General features: G+C 44.0%; 1 protein-coding gene across 5 annotated transcripts in view; it reads right to left on the bottom strand.

The window, feature by feature from the left end:
- Nucleotides 1-17,493, bottom strand: part of DGKD (diacylglycerol kinase delta) — a 115,104-nt gene that overhangs the window by 37,820 nt on the left and 59,791 nt on the right. For all 5 annotated transcript variants that reach the window (XM_036109591.2, XM_078071471.1, XM_036109586.2 and 2 more), the window contains 2 exons: nucleotides 1,152-1,256; nucleotides 760-892 (listed from right to left, as the gene is read on the bottom strand). In XM_036109591.2, the coding sequence (XP_035965484.2) occupies nucleotides 760-892; nucleotides 1,152-1,256 (238 nt within the window). The remainder of the gene's footprint in view (nucleotides 1-759; nucleotides 893-1,151; nucleotides 1,257-17,493) is intronic.

The raw sequence follows: 17,493 nt of genomic DNA, 5'->3' as shown, positions 1-17,493 counted from the left end.
GCCCTGTGTTGGCTCCATGCTCAGTGGGGAGTCTGCTTCTCCCTCTCCCTCTGCCCCACCCCCCGCTTACACTCTCTCTCTAATAAGTAAATCTTAAAAAAAAAAAAAATTTTTTTTTATTCGAGAGAGTGTGAGTGCTCGGGGGTGGGGGGGTGGGGGGTGGCATGGACAGAGGGGGAGGGAGAGGGACAGGCAGACTGCGCTGAGCACGGAGCCCAACATGGGGCTCGATCTCACAACCCTGAGATCATAACCTGAGCCAAAATCAAGAGTTGGATGCTTAACCAACTGAGCCACCCAGGCGCCCTGCAACCATTTAAAATGTACAAACCAGTCTTAACCTCACAGGTCGTACAAACACAGGCAGCAGGTGGGAACTGGCCCAGGGTCCAGAGCTTGTTGGCTTCTGCTCCTGACCTCTGCCCTTGTGCAACCACTACAACCCACCCTCCAGACCTGGAAGACCACGTTTAATCTGTTTATCCACAGCTCAATTTTCCAAGGGGGTCTAACTACCTCGGGGAGGACTGATTTTCAACCTCTTTTCCTCTGTCTTTCATGTTTCCTCTTCATGCCTCCTTATCACCACCACTTCCCTTTTTACTTTGTTCTGTTACTACACAAAATAATTTATCAGACTCCTTAGTAGGTAAAATAAACACATCTGACTGATTTGTGGGGACTATTCAAGGGTTTCTAAGGCTTTGTCAAGTCAAACCTCAGGCCACGTTTCCCAGCAGACTAACACGCCCCTCGTACCTTCACAGGACAGCCCATGTGACGTGACCCCGGACAGAGCCTCCCGGCACACATTGCAATAGGTCGGCCTCGCATGGGAGCAGGCGTACCAATTGTGCATCCCTGAGAAATGGTCCATGCTGTACTGGGTAGGCTGAAAGAAGAAAAGAGGGACGGCAAAGATAAGGTGTCCCTTTGACATCCCTGAATGTGGTAACTTGAATGGGATTCAATAAAGCTTCCGAGAGAGGAGAAGAGAACAGGGTCAGCCAAAAGGACGAGCAATGAGCCTTAATTTTACAAGGAACATGCTGAGAAAGTGAGTGCCAGACTGCTCAGTCCACACATGGTGGATGCTGGATGGCAGAATATTAATGGGCGGGTAACAAGAAGGGATGTTTCTCTTTCCGGACCTCAAAGTGCTCCCTGTTCTGGACGGTCTTCAGTGCTGCGATCCACTCTTCCATTTCTTTCCTGTTATCGGCACACAAGATGAGCTTCCTACATGGAGTGATGACCTAGAAAGAAACAAATACAGGCGATAGAGCAATGAACAAAGGACAAATGCCAACAACTATACAAACTTTTTCAAAATCTACTTTCACCATATATATTTTTTTAATGAAAAATGATGGACTCGTTCAGATTCTCAATTGAACAGAACATACAAATGACCATCATGGGTCATTAAAAATCAAGAAAAGTCTCAAACCCAAGAAACAATCAAATTTAGTTTATACATTCACTAAAAATCAACTCAAGTGGACATTCACCAACCACCTACCACTCAGACAAGGTAATAAGCCACAGGAAAATTTTAAAAAGGAAAGAAAACACAGTTGTTATCACTCCAAAGAGCTCACAAATTGAGGTCCAGCACCGGAACAGTTTAGGGAAAGTTGGTCCAAGTTACTTGAAATATGATATAAGCATTTCAAATGTATCATACATAATGTCCTTGTACAAAACCTGTACTATGTGACAAGAGAAAAACAACCAGCTACTACACTCAAGGGCCTGAACAACTTAACTGGAAATGAGGTCAGGAACCTGGTAATAATCAACAAATGAAAACTGTATCCACAATCTATAAAGAGTTTTTACAAATCAATAGAAAAATCTTTCTTACCAAAAAAAAAAAGCTATGGACTTGCATTTCAGAGAAGAAATACAAAGGGCTAATAAATGAAGAAAAAGATGCTTAAATGCTCTAGTCATTGGGGAACACAGATGAAAATGGCCAACTATTTTTCACCTATCAGACTGGCAAAGTTTTGAAAGATGGTAATCCAGTGTTGGCAGAAGTATGGGAGAAAAGAGTATAAACTTTTTAGGGAAAAATTTGACAATGTCTACCAAAATTTTAAGAAGGCGTAACATTTTACATATTTTGTTTTGTACTGATGTACAATATCTACATGGTTCCAAAGTCAAATCTACAAAATAGGTACAGTCAGAAGTCCAGCTTCAACTTGTGTCCCCCACAGCCTGGTTCCCTCCTTTCCCCACAGGCAGCTTCAAAAAAATAAGTACGAGGGGCGCCTGGGTGGCTCAGTCGTTAAGCGTCTGCCTTCAGCTCAGGTCATGATCCCAGGGTCCTGGGATCGAGCCCCGCATCGGGCTCCCTGCTCCGCAGGAAGCCTGCTTCTCCCTCTCCCACTCCCCCTGCTTGTGTTCCCTCTCTTGCTGTCTCTCTGTCAAATAAATAAATAAAAAATCTTAAAAAAATAAATAAATGAGTATGGTTTATCCTTCCTTTTTAAGACAGATGCAAACACATATATCTATTCGAATTTCCCTCTTTTTAAAAAAGTAGTATATCACACACACTTTTCTCCACCTTTGCTTTTTCATTTCATATCTATCCTGCCTACCTCTCCTTAGCAACATGAAGTGTTTCCTTACTCTCTCTTACAGCTGCACAGAGCTCCACTGGACAGAAGCACCGGAGTCTATTCAATCAGCTCCCTATTAATAGAAATCTTACGTTGTTGAAAACCCTTTCCTAGCTCAAATAGTGCTGCAATGAATAGCTTTTTCACTGACCTCATATGTTTCCTGGTGTATTTGGGGGAGAAGTTCCTAGAAGCAGAACTGCCCTGACAAAGAATAAGCGCATATGTAATTTTCCTGCCAAATTCCCTCCCCAGGGCTGGTGCCATCTGCATTCCCACCAGCAGTGTTAGGAAAATGCCTGTGTCCCCAAGGATTCATCCATAAATCATGCTACTTAACTTTTGGATTTTGGCCCATCTTTTAGCTTTAATTTATATTAGCAACACTCAAATTATTAGATGATCATGTTTTTGGTTCAGGAAATTTAGAAATGGTATTTTATAAATTATCTCTTTGGTGATTTCCATAACCACCTATAAAGTTTAATCACAGAAGGGGATAATTAGAACTGGGTCACAAATGCATGGTTCATTCTCCCATGTCACGGGGATAACTACACAGAGGCCAGACTGGGAAAGCTGGGCGGGGCGGGGGGGGGGGGTGCGGTGCTGGAGGACAGAGAAAACAGAGGACTGGAGAAGCTGGGTGCCCCTCCCGAGGGTGGGGGTGGCAGCTGCTGTGCTCTACATATGGAGAGCACCATGAATAGCCAGCCCATATCCCAGGATCTGCCCAGCAAAGCACATGCCGGGTGTCTGCTTTAGACCTGAGATTCCAAGACTATGACAGGCCAGGTTCCCACTCACAGAGAACTGACCCTGCAGAGAGACAGAAAAACAAGGAAACAATTTCAGACACTGTCACAGGCCCTGAAGACAAAGTAGTCGTGGGAATGGAGCTGGTGGGCGCTTTGTACGGACAGGGTGGTCAGGGAAGGCCATGGGCGAGCTGGCAACTGCCAATGGCCTGGGGTCGGTGCTTTAAGGAATTTTCATTGTCTGTCTATAAATCTCAGCAAATATTTCTTTATTATTCATTCTGGGATGAGTCCTAATACTTAAAAATTTTTATCAGTGTAATAAATATAGTTAGAGAAAGAGAATATACTTTATTTTGCATAAGTCAGAGATTATATTAAGAGTTATACAATATGATAGAAGAGTCACGGAAGAGAACAATGACATTTTTTATGTCCATTCTATTTTAGGTCTTGCGTCTGCTACTCCTGTGACAACCTTTACAAGATGAAGTGCTCACATTATTCCAGAACTCAGCTGTATCATCTGAGAAGATGGATCTTTGGGCCCATCATCTTCCACAAGCCGAAGGGGGGGTACTGTGGAATAGCTTTGTGAGTACTGGGCACCACAGGGCAGCAAGTTATAGACAAAACTGTTGTGTTTAAAGACAGGGAGTTAAGATGAAACAAATGATAGATGACATCACTTCCTCAATCTGTGTGATTGTTTACAGGGAGTAAACACTGACAGATAAATGTCCAAGAACCTGGTTTCAGCCTTTTTATTTTTTTATTTTTTTTAAGATTTTATTTATTTATTCGACAGAGAGAGGCACAGCAAGAGAGGGAACACAAGCAGGGGGAGTGGGGGAGGGAGAAGCAGGCTTCCCGCCGAGCAGGGAGCCCGATGCGGGGCTCGATCCCAGGACCCTGAGATCATGACCTGAGCCGAAGGCAGACACTCAACAACTGAGCCACCCAGGCGCCCCTCAGCCTTTTTAAAAAAACTCCTACTTGTGCAGGTTTGAAGAAGCCTCAGACAGACAGATTTGAACCCTACCCGGCCACTGACAGGCCAGGAAACATGGGTAGACTGTCATCGTTTCTATTCTGGAAAAGGAGGAGGAGAAAAGTTAGCTACCTGGGTTGTTATGGGACCGAAAGGGACCCATGTGCACAGGACTTACACAGGACCGACACATGGCTTTAGGTCACTCTTCCAGGTCTGAAGTCCTGATGAGCTGTGTAACCCGGAGCATCCACCTCCCCTCCTCGTGCCTCCACACACCCTCTGAATGCAGGGGCTGTCATGTCAATGTCACACCCCAGTGCTGTCCGAGGGTGGAAGCATGCTCTCACACATACACACCAGTGCTGCTTCAGGCTCTGGGGCCTGATCTGAGGGCATTATCTGTTTGATAGGACCATGTGACACCTCCCTCCTGAGACTGTTCTAGTACCAACAGTCCATGTCTCAGATCATGAGAATCGTCACAGAAGACTCCCACCAAATAAAAGTCTATCTCCGCTTCTCTCCCATCATGTTCTGTCACCTTTGAGACAGAATCCGTACTTCTTAGTGGTCCACAAGACTGGTCATGACTCCATCGCCTTGAAAGATTCCTCCTCACCCTGGTCTCCTGGCAAGGTCCTCAACAGCCTTCTGGCCCTGAGGAAGCTTCCCAAACACCAACTAGCAGTGTCGCACACCCCAACAAAGGCTCCTGCCTGTCCCTCTTTGTTTCCCTAACACCAGCCTGGGGCCAGTGCACAAGAAAGGTGGAGATGGAAGGGTCTCCTCAGAAGAAAAGGAAAATGAGCAGCTGCTAATAAAAGAGCTGTCCTGGACAGGGTTTCTTATTCAGTTCCTTGATTTGGGAGACAGAGTGGGCAGGACAGGCCCCAAGAGAGAAGCAGGTGCTGGATGAGACCTCTCCTGGCTGCTCACCCCGCTCACCAGGACAGGAAGAAGGCAGGAAGAGATGTTCCTAGAAATAATAAAACTGTCCCTCTGTTTGGATTGCAGCCAAGACCACAACTCTTAGAAACCAAGGAATGGTGCAAAAAAGGTGAAACTATACCCACTATTCCCAAAATCTAGCCTTCACACAGAAAAGGCTTTAGAGACCAAAAATGCTCTCTATTTTTCAAGCAAAGAAATGGCTCACATAACTAAATCAACTGAAATGGTAAACGCAAATTAAAAGTAGGGTCACACATGAACTTGACAGGACCAATCAGTGACATCACAGAGAGTCAGTGATGAATAAGCAGACTTGGTACCGAGGGAGGGGACAGAGTAATACTACAGAGGAAGGTGACAGACCACGTCATGGAAACCCACTAACTGGAGAGTGAAAGCACACTGTGGACCTTGAAGCTGGCAAGACAAGAGAGACTGAAAGAGAAAGGATATCACAGAGAAAATGGTGGAAGCATTTCTCTCCTAATCTGAGGAGGCAGGCCAGGAAAGCAGTAAACCAAGGTGAATCTTCAGGCACTTACTGAAATTCTCCTGAGGGTAAGAGAACTTAAAAATCAGTAAGAAAAGGGGCATCTGGGTAGCTCAGTCAGTTAAGTGTCTGACTCTTGGTTTTGGCTCAGGTCATGGTCTCAGGGTATTGGGATGGAGCCCCGCATCGGGCTCCCAGCTCAGCGTGGAGTCTCCTTGAGATTCTCTCTCTCTCAGGCACCTGGGTGGCTTAGTCAGTTAAGTGTCTGCCTTCAGCTCAGGTCATGATCCCAGGGTCCTGGGATCGAGTCCCACATTGGGCTCCCTGGTCAGTGGGGAGTTTGCCTCTACCCCTCCCCCTGCTTGTGCTCACTCGCTCTCTGTCTCTGTCTCTCTCTCTCACAAAAATAAATAAAATCTTAAAAAAGAGAGACACTCTCTCTCTCCCTCTGCCCCTCCCCCCGCTTGTTCTCTAATGAATAAAATCTTTTCAAAAAATTGAAAAATAAAAACAATCAGTAAGAAAATAGGCCAACTAACAGAAAAATGGACAAAACACTCGAACAGTTATTTCACAACCAATAAGGCACATGAGAATGCACTCCACCTTGTTAGTAATCTAGAACTGGACATTAAAATCCCAGCATGGTGTACCTTTCACAGTGGCTGAACTGAAAAATATGGACAACATCAAGTATCGGTAAGGAAGTAGATCAACTAGAACAACCATACAATGCTAGTAGGAAGGCAATTTGGTGCAATGACTTTGGAAAACAGTAAAGCTGAACTCATGTACACCCTATGGCCCAGCAATTCCACCTAAACACTCCTCATCAAAACACACAAATGTTTACGACATCAGTACTATTAACAGGCCTACAATGAACACAACCCAAACACCCAGCACTGGTAGACTAGATAAATATACTGTAATGTATTTATATAACGGAAAACCACAGAACAATGAGAACAAACCATCTACTGCTAATAACACAATGTATTTTACAATACTGAAAGAAAGAAGCCAGACACAAAAGAACATTTACTGTTTATATAATTTCATACGCATATATAAAGTTAAGATAAACCAGGCAAGGGCGCCTGGGTGGCTCAGTTGGTTAAGCGACTGCCTTCGGCTCAGGTCATGATCCTGGAGTCCCTGGATCGAGTCCCGCATCGGGCTCCCTGCTCGGCAGGGAGCCTGCTTCTCCCTATGACCCTCACCCCTCTCATGTGCTCTCTCTCTCTCTCTCATTCTCTCTGTCTCAAATAAATAAATAAAATCTTTAAAAAAAAAAAAGATAAACCAGGCAAAAGTAATCGATGGTGTTGGAAGCTAGCTGCTTCCAGTAGCTGCTTCTGGGAACAAGGGTACATGGGAGAACTACTGGAGGCTGCTAATGCTGTGCCTTTATCTGGAACATCCATCAAGCTGTGCACTTGTAGTAAGTGTACTTCTCCATACGTATGCTCTATTTCAGTAAAAAGGATACAGAATTTGGAATAAAACCAACCATATAACTGAATCAAAAGAAAAATGGCATAGCTGCCCAGACTCTTAAATAAAGTCTGGTTAGAAAGCCAAGTGTACAAGAAATAGGCAAAAGAAGATGGAAATGTGCGAATGAACACAAGAGACTAGCAGAGCTATTCTAAAACAGTGTTAGAAATAGATCCAGGGATGGGGCGCCTGGGTGGCTCAGTCGTTAAGCGTCTGCCTTCAGCTCAGGTCATGATCCCAGGGTCCTGGGATCGAGCCCCGCATCGGGCTCCCTGCTCAGCGGGGAGCCTGCTTCTCCTTTTCCCACTCCCCCTGCTTGTGTTCCCTCTCTCGCTGTGTCTCTCTCTGTCAAATAAATAAATAAAATCTTAAAAAAAAGGGGGGGGGAAAGAAAAGAGATCCAGAGGCACCTGAGTGACTCAGTTAACCATCTGACTCTTGATTTTGGCTCAAGTCATGATCTCAGGGTCATGAGATCGAGCCCTGTGACCAGCTCTATGCTTAGTGCAGAGTCTGCTTGTCTCTCTCCCTCCCCTTCTGCCCCTCCCCCGGAAACACTCTCTCTCTCAAATAAATCTTTTTTTTTTTTTTAAAGATTTTATTTATTTATTTGAGAGAGAGAGAATGAGAGAGAGCACATGAGAGGGGGGAGGGTCAGAGGGAGAAGCAGACCCCCTGCCGAGCAGGGAGCCCGATGCGGGACTCGATCCAGGGACTCCAGGATCATGACCTGAGCCGAAGGCAGTCGCTTAACCAACTGAGCCACCCAGGCGCCCTCAAATAAATAAATCTTAAAAAAAAAAAAAAAAAATGGACCCAAACACAGGGGAAAATGTTTAGTCTTACTCATAAGATAAATGCAAATTAAAATTACTAAATACTTTTCTTTTTAACCTACCGATTCATAGAGATCAAAAGTTTGATAACTTGCCCTGTTGACTCTCATATGTTATAGTATAAATTAGTACAACCCCTATGAGGAACATTGGTGAAATCAAGCAAACTTTTTTTTTTTTAAGATTTATTTGAGAGAGAGAGCATCCGCATGTGCACGTGTGAGGAGGGGGAGGTGCAGAGGGAGAGAATCTTCAAGCAGACTCCCCCCTGAGCACAGAGCCCAACATGGGGCTTGATCTCCTGACCCATGAGATCATTACCTGAGCCAAAACCAAGAGTCTGACGCTTAACCGACTAAGCCACCCAGGCGCCCCAATCTAGCAAACTTTAAAATACATATCTTTGTCTTAGAATAGTGCTTCTATAAATTTATCCAACAAATACGTCTTCATGAGAACTGCCATATATAGTATATACGGGGTTATTCATGGCAGCACTCATTGTAAAGACAGTAAGAGTGGAAATAAATACTGATCAAGGTAAGCCCGGTAGAGACTGGCTACATAAATTGTGGTGCATTCATACAATGGAATACTACACAGCCACTAAAGAGACTGAAGCTACTTCTTCATGCACTTACAGGGAACAACCTCTCAGATGTATTGTCAAGTGCTCGATGCAAACTGCAGGAACAATGTGGGTGAAGAAGGAAAAAGACTAGTTGCCTCTAATGAGGGGACCACTGAGAGCTGGGAAACCTCCTTTATATACCTTTTATCCTTTAAATTTCTGTACCACGTATGTAAATTATTCATTTAAAAAGAATAATTATTAAAACAAATAAAGCTTTGTGATTGATTTCTAGTTCCATAACACTGTGGTCAGAAAAGATGCATGGTATGACTTTGATTTTTTTTTTTGCATTTGTTGAGACTTACTTTGTGGCCTAATATCTCATCTATTCTGGAGAATGTCCCATGTGCACTTGAAAGAATGTGTATTCTGCTGTTTTAGGATGGAATGTTCTGAATATGTCTATTAAATCCACTGGGTCCAGTGCAGAAATTTGGAAAGACCACAAATACATGGAAGTTAAACAACATGCTACTAAACAATGAATGGGTCAACCAAGAAATCAAAAATTACATGTGAACAAATGAAAATGAAAACACAAGAGTCCAAAATCTTTGGGATGCAGCAAAAGTGGGTTCTAAGAGGGAAGTCTATAGCAATACAGGCCTATCTCAAAAAGCAAGAAAAATCTCAAATAAACAACCCAACCTTACACCTAAAGGAGACAGAAAAAGAACAATCAAAACCAAAACCCTGCAAAAGGAAGGAATTAATAAAGATTAGAGCAGAAATAAATGATATAGAAACAAAAAAACAAAAAACAAAAAACAAAGCAATGAAACCAGGAGCTGATTCTTTGAAAAGATCAGCAATATTGAAAAACCTCTCACCAGATTCATCAAAAGAGAGAGAGAAAGAGAGGAAAAGAGGACTCAAACAAAATCACTATTGAAAGAGGAGAACAGCCAAACCACAGAAATACAATTATAACAGAATATTATGAAAACCTATATGCCAACAAATTGGACAACTTAGAAGAAATGGATAAATTCCTAGAAACATACAAACTACCACAAATAAAGTAGGAAGAAATAGAAAACTTGAGCAGACCAATTACCAGCAATGAAACTGAATCAGTAATAAAAAAAACTCCCCAAGGGGTGCCTGGGTGGCTCAGTCATTAAGCATCTGCCTTCGGCTCAGGTTATGATCCCAGGGTCCTGGGATCGAGCCCCGCATCGGGCTCTCTGCTCAGCGGGAGGCCTGCTTCTCCCTCTCCCACTCCTCCTGCTCTCCCACTCCTTGCTGTCTCCCTCTCTGTCAAATAAATAAATAAAATCTTAAAAAAAAAAAAAAAACCTCTCCCAAAAAACAAAAGTCCAGGACCAGACGGCTTCACAAGCAAATTCTACCAAACGTTTAAAGAAGAGTTAATACCTATTCTTCTCAAACTCTCAAAGCTTCCAAATTTATTCTATGAGGCCAGTATCACCCTGATACCAAAACCAGATAAAGACACCACAAAAAAAAGAGAACTACAAGCCAATATTTCTCATGAATAAAGATGCAAAAATCCTCAACAAAATATTAGCAAACCTAATCCAACAATACATTAAAAAAAAAGTCATACACCACCATCAAGTGGGATTTATTCTCAGGATGCAAGGTGGTTCAATATTTGCAAAACAATCAATGTGATATGTCACATCAGTAAGAGAAAGGATAAAAACCATATGATCAATTCAACAGATGCAGAAAAAGCATCTGATAAAAGTACAACCATTCATAATAAAAACCCTCTGCAAAGCAGGTCTAGAGGGAACATACCCTAACATAATAAAGTCCATATATGAAAAACCCACAGCCAACATCATCCTCAATGGTGAAAAATACAAGAGCTTTCTTCCTAAGGTCAGGAGCAAGAAAAGGATGTCCACTCCCACTTTTATTCAACATAGTACTGGAAGTCCTAGCCACAAAAATCAGACAACATAAGGAAATAAAGGGCGTCTAAATTGGTAAGGAAGAAGAAAGCTCTCACTATTTGCAGACGACATGATACTACATATAGAAAACCCTAAAGACTCTACAAAAAACTACTAGAACTGATAAATGAATTCAGTAAAGTCGCAGAATACAAAATCAACATACAGAAATCTGTTGCATTCCTATACACTAATAATGAAGCAGCAGAAAGTGAAATTAAGAGAACAGTCCCATGGGACGCCTGGGTGGCTCAGTTGGTTAAGTGTCTGCCTTCGGCTCAGGTCATGGTCCCAGAGTCCTGGGAATGAGTCCCACATCAGGCTCCCTGCTCAGCAGAAAGCCTGCTTCTCCCTCTGCCTGCCGCTCCCCCTGCTTGTGCTCTGTCTCTCTGACAAATATAATGTTTAAAAAAAAAAAAAAAAAGAAAACAGTCCCATTTACAATTGCATCAAAAAACAATAAAATATCTAGGAATCAGCTTAACCAAAGAGGTGAAAGACCTGTACTCTGAAAACTATGAAACAGTGATGAAAGATATTCAAGACAATGCAAAGAAATGGAAAGACATTCCATGGCTCATGAGTTGGAAGAACAAATATTTTTAAAATGTCTATACTACCCAAAGCAATCTACAGATTAAATGCAATCCCCATGGGCGCCTGGGTGGCTCAGTCGTTAAGCGTCTGCCTTCGGCTCAGGTCATGGTCCCAGGGTCCTGGGATCGAGCCCCACATCAGGCTCCCTGCTCAGCGGGAAACCTGCTTCTCCTTCTCCCACTCCCCCTGCTTGTGTTCCCTCTCTCACTGTGTCTCTCTCTGTCAAATAAATAAATAAAATCTTTAAAAAATAAATAAATGAATGAATGAATGAATGCAATCCCCATTAAAATACCAATGGCATTTTTAACAGAACTAGAACTGACTAATGCTAAAATTTGTATGGAACCACAAAAGACCTCAAATAGCCATAGCAATCTTGAAAACTAAAATGGAGGTATCACAACTCCAGACTTCAAGTTATATTACAAGCACTAGTGATCAAGGGCGCCTGGGTGGCTCAGTCAGTGAAGCGTTTGCCTTCGGCTCAGGTCATGATCCCAGGCTCCTGGGATCAAGCCCCACATCGGGCTCCCTGTTCAGCGGGAAGCCTGCTTCTCCCTCTCCCTCTGCCTGCCACAAATACCTGTGCGCTCTCTCTCTCTCTGTCAAATAAATAAATAAAATCTTAAAAAAAAAAAAGCAGTAGTGATCAAAACAGTATGTACTGGCATAAAATAGACACATAGATCAATTGAATAGAATAGAAAACCCCAAAATAAACCCACAATTATATAGTCAATTAATCTTCAACAAAGGAGGCAAGAATATGCAATGCAAAAAAGACAGTCTCTTCAACAGACGGTGCTGGGAAAACTGGACAGCTACATGCAAAAGAATGAAAGTGGACCATTCCTTTCACCATATACAAAAATAAATTCAAAACGGATTAGATCTAAATGTGAGACTTGAAACCATAAAAATCCTTGAAGAGAGCACAGGCAGTAATTTCTCTGACATTGGCCGTAGCAACATTTTTTAGATTTCTTGAGGCAAGGGAAATAAAAGCAAAAATAAACTATTAGGACTACATCAAAATAAAAAAGTCCTGCACAGTGAAGGAAACTATCAACAAAACTAAAAGGCAACCTACTGAACAGGAGAAGATATCTGCAAATGACATTTCCAATAAAGGGTTAGTATCCAAAATATATAAAGAACTGATACAACTTAACCAAAAAAACCCCCAAATAATTCAATTTAAAAATAGGCAGAAGATCCAGACAGACATTTCTCCAAAGAAGACATACAGATGGCCAACAGACACACGAAAAGATGCTTGACATCACTCATCATCAGGGAAATGCAAGTTAAAACCACAATGAGATATCACACCTCACACCTGTTAGAATGGCTAAAATCAACAACATAAGAAACAACAGGTGTTGACAAGGATGAGGAGAAAGGGGAACCCTTCATGCACCGTTGGCGGGAATGCACACTGGTACAGCCACTGCAGAAAATAGTATGGAGGGTCCTCAAAAAATTAAATAGAACTACCCTAAGATCCAGTAATCACACTACTGGGTATTTACCAAAAAAATATAGAACATTAATTCAAAGGGATACATGCACCCCTATGTTTACTGCAGCATTATTTACAATAGCCAAACTATGGAAGCAGTCCAAGTGTCCACTGAAAGATGAATGGATAAAGAAGATGTGGGGGGGGTGTGTGGGTGGGTGTGTGTGTGTGTGTGTGTGTGTGTACACACACAATGGAATATTATTCAGCCATAGAAAAGAATGAAATCTTGCCATTTGCAATAACATGGATGGAGCTAGAGAGTATAATGCTAATAAGCGATGTAAGTCAGACAGAAAGACATATACTATATGATTTCACTCGTGTGGAATTTAAGAAACAAAACAGATGAGCAAAGGAAAAAAAGAGAGAAACAAACTAAGAAACAGAGTCTTAACTATAGAGAATAAACTGATTACTAGAGGGGAGGTGGAAGGGGATGGGAGGATGGGGGAAATAGGTGATGGGGATTAAAAAGTACATTCATCATGATGAAGAATAAAATAATATAAAACCTTAAGTTTATAATATATGCTAAAGGCTCCAAAACAAAGCTTTAGAAGTTTTATTTGAAATGAGAACTCTTGCTTTCATACAAATAATCTTCCAGGAAATAGGAGAAAACACTTAGCTTCTCCAAACAAGTCTAAGACACCCCAGCCAGACATATATCTTCCAGTGGCCTGGGAAGAATTAACCAAGGAGGTCATTAAACTACAAGCAATGATCTTTGAGAGACCAAGGTGAAAAGGGCGACGTGCCAGACACATACAGAAGTGATGCTTACTGAAGAACATGGACTTGAAATATATACGCACTAGCTCCTATGACAGGGACAGCAACAGAGTGTCAGATGACAGTGGCAGCCACCAGTCGGGCACTTAGTAGTCTCAAGAAATCTGCTGCGTGTTTACAGATATTTGCACACTACATCTTCTCCACAACCTTATAAAGCAGGTGTTGGGAGAAGAAACTGAGGCCCTACATCCCTGGGGTTAAGGAAGCAGGGGTCGAGACACCAGGCAGGCTGGCTCCTGACCTCTACCCAAGAGCAGCGTCCCCCCTGGATTCCCGGCCAGGCACGGAGGGCCTGAGGTAGGGGAGGAACCGGCACTCGCCAAGAGTCCTCCCGGGCTCTCAGAACATGCAGTGTCTGGCACAGTGCATTTCCTTTTTGGCAGGGGCACTGGACTGGAGCATCGGGGCAAGGACGACAGGGACAGTTCACTGAGTCATCTGCCCGCTGCCCTGCCCACTCTGACCAGGTTCCCCACGAGTGTTCAACCAGAGGGTAGAGAAAGTAGGTCTGGAGGATGATGACGAGGGCAGTCCCTGACTCACCAGCCACATCCTGTCCAGCAATTCCTAATCACAGATTTATCTGGATGTGCCTCTCATTCGTAAATGTGACCTTAAATGACAAAAAGATCACGATCCTGCAAACTCTGTCATGCTGGAGCCACAGGCCAAACCAAACAACCTGAATAGTAATAAACACGAAGCTCTGGGCTTGAGATGGTCTGAAAGCCACGACGAGTGGGGGAACAGACACGCAGCTCGGACTGAGGGCCGCTCAGACACTGTCAGATTTGCCGGTCCAAAAAATAATAAAAGTAACAAGCAGACTTCTGCTTCCAGGAAGAAGCTTAGACATATTTTTTTCCTATTCCTCTAAGTACAACTAACACCCTGGACACTAGATATTTTAAAAATATGAGAAGACTCTGGAAGGTGGAGAGAAGAGGGCAAACCAACTACAGGCCTCGGGGTCTCAGAATGACATGCAGCAGAGCTCCTGGGGTCTCTGTTGGCCTCAGGCATCCTACAGCGGAGCTGAGGAAGCCAGCAGCCAAAGACTTAAAAAGTCCACCAAAAGCCTGCTCTCTCTAGCCATGGGACCAGGAAAGGGGCAGCCTAACAAGGCAGAAATCAATAGTAGAGTTGCCAATAACCACTCTACTCCAGCCAAATACCACAGAAAACACTGTGGCCCTCACCCCCACTGTGCCAGGCAGAAATGAGGCACTCCAGCACCCCAGTGCATAGTGTCCAGAAAAGACCAAGTAGAAACGTCCATCCCTGCAGGCCACACCCCAGTGGTGTCAGGGGATGTACGGAGAAACTAAGCACAGCGAGAGGCATTCCACCTCATTAGCCAGTACGGAAATGCTGATTAAATCACAATGCACTATTACTATACACCTACTAAATGGCTTAAAATAAGAAACAGTGACAACACCAAATGCTGGAGAGGATGTGGAGAAACTAGCTCACATTGTTGGTGGGCATGTAAAATCATACAGCCACTCTGCCAAACAGTTTGTTGGGCAATTTCTTAAAGAACCAAACATGCAGCTACCGTAAGACCCAGCAATTCCATTCCTGGGCATTTATCCCAAAGAAATGAAGATTTGTGTTCACACAAAAACCTGTCCACGAATGTTCATAGCAGCTTTATCTGCAATCACCAAAAACTGGAAACAACCCAGGTGTCCTTTAGTGGTAAATGACTGAACACACCGTGGCACACCCATTCCATGGAATATTAGGAAGAAAAGGCAACAACTATCATACATATAACAACAACTTGGGTGGAGCTCCAGGGAGTTATGTTGAATGAAAAAAGCCCATCCCCAGAGGTTATATACTGTATGTTCCCATTTATACAGCATTCTTGAGATGACGAAATTACAGAAATGAACAGATCCGCGGCTGCCGGGGTTAAAGAAGGGAGCGGGTGTGGTATAAAAAGCAACCCAGGGATCCCTGTCCAGATGGAAACATTCTGGTTCTTGACTGGATCAGTGTCAACGTCCTGGTTGTGATGTCGTACCACAGTTTCCCAAAACATTACCACTGGTGGAGACTCGGTAGAGAACACAAAGGATCTCTGTATTATTTCAACTCCATGTGAATCTACAATGATCTCAAAAGGCTTAATTAAAAATAAGTAACCACAATCAACTTTCTGTATCTTATATGTTTAAATTGGGAAAATAGGGAGTAACTCCACAACAGTGTGGTATTTCTTAAGGACAAGGGCATCTATGGTCTCCCTTGGCACAAATTAAAAGTGTAATCTTATCTTGTTAAAATTATGTGTAGGTAGTGCAAACTCATTAAACATTTGGCCTGCCAAGGAAATACGTGGACACACCTCTGGGGCACACTCCCTAAGAAATCCCATCAAGTCCTCTCCACACGCCCGAGTCCGAGCAAGCACACGTGCGGGTCACAGAGCTCTGTTACCCGGCTGTGACACGTGGCCTGGCACTCGAGCCTGCACAGGAGAGCACCAGAAATGGCAGCACTCACTTCTACACACAACAGGGCTTGAAGAATCAATAAAGCTGCGTTTCGTGTCAGCCACGAGAAGGGAGGATGTCAGAACCACAGGTCCTGCCCTCACACGGCACCACACTTCCTGGGTGGGCCGACCCCGGCAGCCCCGCCCCAACTGCAGGTGCACTCAGGATAGACCCGAAACACGTGCAAGACAAGCTGCCCCCCAGCTCCAGACCCACAGATCCCGCTGCCAACCAGACAGGCCCCTTTGGGTCCCGCTCCCACATTTAGATGTGTCCTTCTGCCAACGGCCCCCCACAGGCCAGCTTCACCTCCTCTCCCACGCTCAACCCTCACGTTTAGGCTCCAAATTCTTCCTTTCTTCTCAGAAGTAAATTCAAGCAGCTTTCACTTGAACAAACAGACAAGACCCCTGCTCCCGTGGAGCTTTCATTCAAATGCAGACAGGAAATGAATACTAAATACTACCATAAAGTAAATTACCTAGTATGGAGAGTAGTGACCGGTGACAAATCTATGGAAAAAAGAGAGATCAGAAAAAGGAGGTCAGCGTCAACATACCCTTTTCCTCATTGGAAAAGACTGGAAGGACACGGAAAGGAAGGGACGGGCCACAGCCTGAAGCAGGAGCACAGCCGGTGACTGGAGCCAAGTGACCCAGGGGAGAGGAGCCTTGGGATGAACCCGGAGAAGCAACAGGCCACACGGTACCATGCAGGCACCACTAAGAACTTGGCCCTTTTTGCCAAGTGAAATGGGGAGCTGTGGTGCTTTTGAGCAGAAGGCCGACATCTGATTTAGGTTTAAAAAGCATCATTCTTGGGACGCTTGGGTGGCTCAGTCGGTTAGCGTCTGCCTTCGGCTCGGGTCGTGATCCCGGGGTCCTGGGATGGAGCCCTGCATCGGGCTCCCTGCTCCGCGGGGAGCCTGCTTCTCCCTCTGCCTGCCGCTCCCCCTGATTGTGCTCGCTCTCTCTCTCGCTCTCTCTCTCTCTGACAAATAAATAAAATCTTTTTTAAAAAAACATAAAAATAAAAATAAAAAGCATCATTCTGGTTGCTTTATTGAAAACAGAACATAAGGGACAGGGCAGAAGTCAGTACCCTTTGGGGAGGATGCTCAGCAATCCCATCGAGAAAGAAGGGAAGGGGAACGGCTTGCTGCACTCTCAAGTGTCCTGAAGGCAAGAGGGTTTCGGGACAGACTGGATGGGGTATGGGACAAAGAGGAGCCAACAACTACCCCCTGAACAGCTGGAGAGATGGAGCTGCCATCCTGGGATGAAGAAGGCTGTGAACAGGACTTGCAGTTGCGGGAGGGGTCTGTAGCTCAATTTTGGACATG

This window comes from Halichoerus grypus, chromosome 4 (assembly GCF_964656455.1).
Source record: "Halichoerus grypus chromosome 4, mHalGry1.hap1.1, whole genome shotgun sequence".
In the NCBI taxonomy this organism is placed as follows: Eukaryota; Metazoa; Chordata; class Mammalia; order Carnivora; family Phocidae; genus Halichoerus; species Halichoerus grypus.
This window is presented reverse-complemented; position numbering and strand designations above follow the sequence as displayed.